We start from the raw sequence: 8,697 nt of genomic DNA on the forward strand, positions 1-8,697 counted from the left end.
TGCTGATTCCCTCACTTTCCAACACTCTTGGCCCCTAAATCTGCCTGAGCTACCAAACATAGCTAGGCTGTCCTCTGAGAGTGGCTTCTCTGTAAAGTCTTTCCAAACAGAGTGTGCATGGCAGAGAGCCTGATTCCAGACAACACCGGACAATTTTGCTGTAAGAGGAATTTGGGGAACTGAAGCAGTCAGTCAATTTGTCACAAGGACTTTAATGGGTCAGTTGCCCTGGAGAAGATAATTACCATTTCTCTCTTCAAGTACCCTTCACAGTAGATCAAACACCTACCAGTTCTGAAAGAATAGCCAGTTCCCCTGAAACTCATCCACTTCACCAAGACATCATTTCTTCATGGCTTCCTGCTCAATGACCTCATTTGATTGGTATAAATCATCCCTTCTCTGATGTTTTGAAGTACAAGACATGTGAAAACAGTGTGTAGGTGGAATAGGAGATTTACATGAAGCCCCAAATAACTGAGCACCCAGTACCCAGGTTACCTCCATGAAGAAGTAACAGATAATTCTTTACAGAGGCACAGTAATGGCACCAGTGTTCTGCCCATGACCAAGGTCAATGTGAGTCCAAGCAAAACAGAATACTATGAGACGAATACCAGAAATAACATCATTAAGTACCCTCCCTCTGATCACCGTGCTGTGGGCACCAATGAAAGGCTTGAGTCTATACAGACTCAGACAGAAAACTGCAAGAGAAGCAGCTGTTGGGACACAGATCTCCAAATCACCCTTCCTGTGAGCTCCTGAAGTACCTGATAGATTTCCAGCTCTAGATTCACTCTAGATCAGAAGTAGATGGCCAGAGAGGTGGGTACTCATTGACCACTCCTGTGAAATGAAAAGAGAGCAGGATTTGAGCCTAGGCCTTCAGCCATATTAGAAAAGTTATTAATACCAGGTATAGGCGTAAAAATAACACCAAAGCGGGGTTTTTTTTCAGGCCCCAGCACCAGAGATAGACAGCATGAGGGGGTCTCTGAAAAAAGGAATTCTTGCCAGTGGCAGAATGGATTGTCTCACAGCATTCTGAGGATGTGGGGAGGTTTCACAGCAAAAGCTTATATCCAGTCTCTCTGATTCCCAGGGAGAAGGTGGGAAATGGTGGTGGGAAACTGATGCATGACCACCAACACCCCCTGTCTTGGTTAGTTTTTTTTATTGATTTGACACAAGCCAGAGTCATCTTGGAAGAGGGAACCTCAGTTGAAGAACTGCCTCCATCAGATTGGCCCATAAGCAGGCTGGTGGGGTATTATCTTGATCATTAGTGATGTGTGGGGGCCCAGTCCACCATGGCCTCCTGGGCAGGTGGTCCTGAGTTGCATAAGAAAGCAAGGTGAGCAAACCATGGACAACAAGCTAGTAAGCAACATTCCTCCATAGTGTCTGCTTCAGTTCCTGCCTCCAGGTTCCTGCCCTGCCCTGACTTGACTGTGAGCTGAAAGCCTTTCCTCTATAGGCAGAAGTTTTGGTCCCACCAGCTGCTCCCAAATAACCACACAGAGTCTTGATATTAATTATAAATGCTTGGCCATATCTTAGGCTTATGATTTTTTTTGTTTTATGTTTGAACAGGTAAAATATACATCACATGTTTGTAGTTTTTCTAGGTTTATTCCTTTATGTCTATAATCAGGATTTTCAGGAGGCCTTCCTCAATCAAACCTGATCATCTTTAACCTTGAAAAAATCAACAGCCTTGCATTTTCTGTGGGAACAAAAGCACAAACTCTTCCCCAAAGCAACACATCCATTTTTTTAAAGATTTATTTATTTATTATATATACAGAAGAGGGCACCAGATCTCATTACAGATGGTTGTGAGCCACCATGTGGTTGTGGGGAATTGAACTCAGGACCTCTGGAAGAGCAGTCAGTGCTTTTAACCTCTGAGCCATCTCTCCAGCCCTTGACTTCCATTTTTAAGTCAAGACATTTTTTAAAAATATAGATTGGTTTAATTTAGCAGTTTTTATAATCCAATGTCTCTTAGTAGCTATCACTCATTTATCAGCAAACAAAAAACTTAAAGACAATACAATAGCATACAAGATCCAGACTCCTTGTATATTTTCCATCTCTAAGTGACCTTTTTTTCACTTTTCTCTTTAAAGGATTTATTATTTTTAAACTATTTTTTTTTCGAGATGCTTTCTCTGTAGCTTTAGAGCCTGTCCTGGACTAGTAGTGTAGACCAGGCTGGACTCAAACTCACAGAGATCCACCTGGCTCTGCCTCCCGAGTGCTAGGATTACAGGCGAGTGCCACCACTGCCCGGCTAAATCACTTTTAAATCTATGACTGTATATACCCTTTTTATTTTGTCTCCCAAGGCTATGTATATTTTTAAACACACTGTAACATATTTAGGTTTATTCTGTCTAAATTTGTCTTTACTAAGTAGCTGTATTATTCTTTGATCACATAAGACAAATCATAAATTGTTATGTCACACACAGGCACTGTGTGTCACTATATGGAGTGGTGGATGGCTCCTGGAGATGCATCTCTGTAATGTGGATGGCAAGCAAGACATGAGACTAGAAAACCCCATTTGGCTTGGCTCTGGTTTTCTGTGTTTAGAACCTTTTTAAGCTTTCTTGGATCTTATGTGAATCTACATTGCCCAATAGTGAGCACCATTTGTAGGTGAAAGATTCTGTCATGACAGCTGCTCCCAAATAACCACACAGAGACTTATTATTAATTATAAATGCTTGGTTGTAGTTTAGGCTCATTACTAACTGCAATTTTTTTTGGTTTTTCGAAACAGGGTTTCTCTGTATAGCTTTGTGCCTTTTCTGGATCTTGCTCAGTAGACCACTTTTCTAGACTTTATTAATAATCCTGGTCTTGTGTTCAAATGCCATTCTGCTCACAATCACATCACGTACCAAGGATGGTTCTGTCCAGAGTGTGATGTCAAGTGTCCTTCACAGTTTGTACATTGTATAAGTTTGCAGGTATCACAATGATGTGTGAGAACAGGGAGATTTATTAGTTAATGAAGACCAATGAAAATACAGAGTAAATTAAAACAATCGTATTGCTACCTGATCCAATGAAAGGGTGTAAAATAGCTGGCTTGGCTACTCTTTTAGTAAATCAAGACAAGCTCACAACTAAACAGTTAACAACAAGGTCTCAGGTCAGTCAGTTCTCTAGACAAGGACTTTTCCTTCAGCCTTCTTCAATGTGTGCTTAGTACCTCCTATCTGAGTATCCTGGAATAGAACCTCCTGCATTTCTCCAAAACTGTCTTCATAGGAGAGCGGGTCCATACTGCTCAGTTCAGTTTGACAGTTCTGTACCAATAATGCACCAAGCACCCAAACAATGGTAAGTAAAGAGGGGAAACAATGTCATAAATAACTTCAGTTCATTTTGATGCTAGCAAGTCTTAGACCATAATGTCCTTGATCATTCTTTATGGGATCACAATACACCTTGACTGTGAACCTAGAACTTAAATTACTGACTGAATAGGATACAGAAGAGAGCATTAAGTTTTTTAGTCTGACCATAAGTTTATAACTATCACATACTGGGAAGTCTGTGGTGAACCTGTTTGACAGAGACACATTTAGAAATTCAAATTTGCCTTTCTGATTCCACAAGACAACTGTGGCTATTATAATTCAAGTTAGACTCTGTAGTGTGGATCCACTGAACAATATTTTGTTTCCAATGAACACAGGGTCTGAAACCAAGTGTTCTGTGACCTCATGATTACAGTCATACCACCTAGACTTTCATTTCTCAGTATCCAGAAGCAGCCTTTCCCTATTTATTGCCAACACCAACAAAGTCTGCTCTCCATGTCATAAACACAGCGCCTGCAGCATTCAAGGCAGATGCGTGTAGCCAAGGCTATGTTCTTGGTCTGCCTTTGGGCAGTGAGTATATCCAGGAGCTCAGGACATACTTGGGTAAATTTCTCTACAAGAATATAACCCTGAGGATCATAGCACTCTAGAGGGGCAGGGTAGAGCTCTACAGTCAACTTGCTTAGATTGGCCATGCTTTGCAGAAGGTCCTTCAGGACAGCCATGGACAAGTCATTATCATAGAAATTGGCCCTGGTGAGCTGGGAGCACTTGCTTAGGGCAGGCAAGAGGGCATTGAGCTGAGAGTCCTTCATCCTGCAGTTCATTAACTCCAGGTTCTGCAGTGTGTCTGCTACATTCTCTAGGAGAACTCGGAGATCTGTGGGACATAACTCAGATAAATCTACACCATTGAGGTTCAGGTGTTTCAGGTGACAGAGCCTCTGACACTGTGACAAGTATTTTAGGTCTGACTGTGAGAGCTGACGAAGAGTGATGCACAAGGACTCCAAGGGGGTCTTCAGGCATCTGGGGAAAGAACAGGAAATTAGTTCTGGGTAAGGAAGGACATTACTAAGGTTGATGCTGAGACCGAAGGGACCACAAATGTAAAGTCAGTCTAGCCTTATGCTGAAGGTCAACACTTGGGATACAACCTGTTGATTCCTGCTCATACAATTGACTCCTGAGACATATACATAAGGTGGAACAGTCTCAGACCACAGATCTGTAGGTCCCTGTCCTCACTCTGTCAAACAGAACTAAACTTTGCAACAACAGGCTGGGAGGTCATAGACAGAGAGGAACATCACAAAAAGGGTTCTGGAAACCCCTCGGTATGTGTCCTGAATAGTTTCACTGTCCCTCCTTTCAATCACACCCTCTATTCCCGATGTCAGTGCTCCACCTTTGAAACTGATGGTCCCCACCGCAGCATCACTCATTTCCACCTACTAAGTCTCAACCTGTGCTCATATTATCCTTCTCTCTGGGAGAGCTCGAGGCTGACAGAGGATCCATCCTCTGTTTACAGAGATCTGAGTACAGAGCTCCTTAGCATCCTGTGCAGGTGTTAGTTGTCCACACCTCAGAGCCTGCTACTCTGTCATGTTCCCTCCCATTAGTGTAGCCAGGATCTCAAGGAGGAATATCCAGATCACACTCACTGGGTCTGAGTCACCCAACTGACCTGCTCTTAAGGCAGCTCTCTGAACATCTCCTACCCCAGCTCTGCCTCTGCTAATGACTGGTCAGTAAAGAAGGAAACAAGTCCACTCTTAGATATTGGAATGAGTCCATCATTCTCAAAGACACAGTGGCACCCCCCCCCCAGGGGACAACTAATGCTGAAGCAAAGGGAAAAGGTTTGCTGTCACAGTAGAAACAGCTCTCCATCCTTCCTTACCTGAACAACTGTTTCATGTGGTCAGAGGAAAAGTACACTCCATTCACAGAGAAATGCTGGAGACACTTGAGTTTGGAGAACTGAGAAAGGAACCTGATCGTACACTTCTCCTCTGTGTCTTTCAAAGTATTTACAACCCTGTCTGTGTTCAAGTAGATGTGAGTTAGATGGAATTTGTGAAGATTTCTCATTCGGCCAAGGCAAGATCCCAAGTGACCCAGGAAGTGCAGAACCTTGTTTGTGAACAGTGCCAGTTCCTCAATGTAGTGTGGCTGGAAAATGTCCAAGACCTCCTTGATAATCTCCACAGGGAAGGCACAAATAGTCATCTTCAGACAACACAGCTGCACAGAGCCTTTTCTCTGCTGGGCCCACTGCAACAAGCATGTTTGGTGATCTTCCAGGTGGAACCTGAAGCTAAGGTCAGTGACCACCTTCAAACGCCACCTCAGTGCGTATCTAGGAAGGGCCCTGCCTACTTGCTCTTCACTCCCAGTCTCTGTTGAGTAAGTTTCTTCCTGTGTTCCAGTCCATATATCCCAGAAATCCTGGTGCACATTTCTCAAGTCAAGTACTTGCAGGTTCCACCGCCTGGGAGGGAAAAGGAAGGAGTTTCATAATATAAGCCAGGAACTGACTCAGAGAGAGTTTATGTCCCACTTCTATATTGTCAGCTCCAACACAGTCCCTCTCTCCTGCCAGGCAAGGACTCTTAGCCTGAAGTGCATCTGGAGACCTTTCCTGCTACCCTCCATTCAATGACTCTAGACTTGGGTCTCTTTCACATCCAAGGCCTGTAGGAGAGCCAGGGCAAGGCTCATCCCACTGTGGCTTCATGTACTCTGAGCTGTCCTCCACTCTTATGCCATTTATATCAGCTCTCAACTTGAATACAAGTTCTACAGACTTGCATGTTGTAACAACAGAAGCCTCTGTCCACTTTGACCCTATTCTCCCTCACCTCACATGAATTTACCACTAGCTCAGTGACTACCCTTTTGTTCTCCTTGGACCTTGCTTACCTGGGACGAACCTTCTGTGACAGCAGCAGATCTAGGCCATCCAGAACAGCTTGCAATGCCTCCACATCCCGGGTCTTCATCAGGGCCCCCACAGGGAGGCGAGAAAAGGGCCAGGCCGCCACCATTGCTTTCAATAGCTCCATGTGTCTACCATCGAAGGCCTCCTTGAACAGTGTTGGGAATAAATTTATGGGCATGGTCTTCAGGGCAGAGATGGCTAAGGCCTGGTTCCTTACCAGGCTCTGCACTGCCAGGTGCTGGAGTGTGGGTGTGTTCTTGATACTCATGCTGATAGATCTTCAGTCAGAAAGAACCTGGGCAAGTATTTAGGAGACATATTTTCAGCTTATGTTTTGGGAATTCCTACTTCTCACATGTTGCAGGAACCAGAGGATCAGAGTCCTTGGTCTGGCAATAATGGAGAACTCAGGGAGCTCTATTATACCATCTGGTGGTGTCAAAACCAAACTTCCCTCAATCTTAGCATGTGGAATCTCTTATAAGACCCCACACAGGCAAAAATGAATCATTGTCCCACCAGGTACCTACACCTGCTCTTGTGATCCTACTCAAAGTTGGAAGAGTTATTTGGAGCATGTAGACTGACAAGACCCTTGCTGAGGAAAAGACACTGACTACCTTTCCAGGCTCTGGAGAAAACACAGTGTTGATGCCACCTGCCTGACCCACCCTTATTGTGCTTTCAATAAACTGATCCCTCCTGGGACAGACTGAAGATTATTTGTGAATTGCCTATCAGTCCACACTACTTCTAAATGCTTTAGAGACAGGTGTGGAGGAACTGAGATATATTATACTAATTTGTGGTAGGAGGTAAAAGTTCTTTAAATTTATGGGCACCAGTCCACACAGTCAGACCATGTCTGAAAAGCAAGACATGCAACTTTCCCCAACACAACTAAAAATCATGCTATTGAAAGAGAACATCTGTAAAATGGCAGTCCTAGTTGAGAAGCCAGGGATACGGAGGCTACAAGGATGAAGATGTCCCTTGTTACCTTGGGGTCTATAGAGAAAGAAGGAGATGAGAAAAAAAAATCTACCAATAGTTTTCTCTCAGGGTTGATGGTTATTTGGGACAGGGCATCATCATTTATCCCAGGCCAACTGAAACTTATTGCAATCTCTCTACCTTTTGAAGAATGGGGGTGGTGGAGGGTTTCTAGGGTTTCCGGGGATTCTCTGTATAGCCCTGGCTGTCCTAAAATTTGATCTATAGAACATGCTAGCCTCAAACTCAGAGTTCTGCCTGTCTCTTCCTCTCCAGTGCTGGCATTAGAGGTGTTGTTACCACTGCCCAGTTCTGCCCCTGCCTCATATTACAATAAATGATTGCCCCACCCACACACTCACTGTTACCACCAGCTCAGCTGCCATTGGTGAATCTATGTTCTCTAGCTAGGGTATTGAGCTGTTCCTTCATGGCCCCCTCTCCCTTCTTCAATTCTAGGATTACAGGTGAGCCTACCATCCTGGTAAAGGTAATGGAAGCCAGTGCTTGAAGCCACAAGCTAGAGAAACACTCTAGCAACTGAGCCACATCCTCAGTACCTATTCACAAGATAAATGAGCTACAGTTAAGAGAAAAGTTCAAGCCGGGCGGTGATGGCACACGCCTGTAATCCTAGCACTCGGGAGGCAGAGGCAGGTGGATCTCTGTGAGTTCAAGGCCAGTCTGGTCTACAAAGCCAGTTCCAGGATGGCCTCTAAAGCTACAGAGAAACTCTGTCTGAAAAAAACTAAATAAATAAATAAATAAATAAATAAATAAATAAATAAATAAATAAATAAAAACTTTAAACAAAGAGAAAGTTAAGCCAGGTGGTGGTGATTCAATCCTTTAATCCCAGCACTGACTCCCCAGACAGAGGCAGAGGGATCTTTGTTAGTTCAAGGCCAGCCTGGTCTACAGAGAGAGATCCAGGAAAGGTGCAAATCTACACAGGGAAACACGGTCTCAGAATGAATGAATAAATAAATAAATAAATAAATAAATAAAAATAAAGAGGAAAGTTCAGTTCATACAACTGCAAACCTATAACCTGTGGAACATACTTTAAGTGATTACAAGATGTTCAAATTACAAATATGATCCTAACTCTAATTCCAGAATAAGCATGGAAAACTGCTCAGAGACAGTAGATCTAGAGTTCAAGATCTGCCTTGCCTATTTTCACCTGTCTCAAAAAACTCAAATAAGCCAAAGAAACTAACATGTAAACTCCTATGCAATGGTTATTTTCATTAAAACCAAACTATACCAAATCTAAAAATATTACATTTTAATCTGGAAGCATCTGGAAGTGTAGCTTAGTTGGTGATGAGGCTAGACCAGCATGGACTAGGCCTGATGGAGGTGACTGACTTACCTGATATGGACTCTGGTTACAGGCTCCTATTC

At 43.4% G+C, this 8,697-nt stretch overlaps 1 protein-coding gene across 1 annotated transcript; it reads right to left on the reverse strand.

Annotated features, from left to right (window-relative positions):
- Positions 1-3,808: 3,808 nt before the first annotated feature.
- On the reverse strand, positions 3,809-6,562 carry LOC118577314 (PRAME family member 12-like). Its single transcript, XM_036177458.1, has 3 exons — positions 6,276-6,562; positions 5,254-5,844; positions 3,809-4,376 (listed from the first exon to the last, which is right to left on the reverse strand). The coding sequence occupies exons 1-3, from the start codon at positions 6,560-6,562 to the stop codon at positions 3,809-3,811; spliced, it is 1,446 nt and encodes a 481-aa protein (XP_036033351.1).
- Between the last annotated feature and the right edge of the window lie 2,135 nt (positions 6,563-8,697).

Source organism: Onychomys torridus, chromosome 2 (assembly GCF_903995425.1).
Source record: "Onychomys torridus chromosome 2, mOncTor1.1, whole genome shotgun sequence".
NCBI lineage: Eukaryota > Metazoa > Chordata > Mammalia > Rodentia > Cricetidae > Onychomys > Onychomys torridus.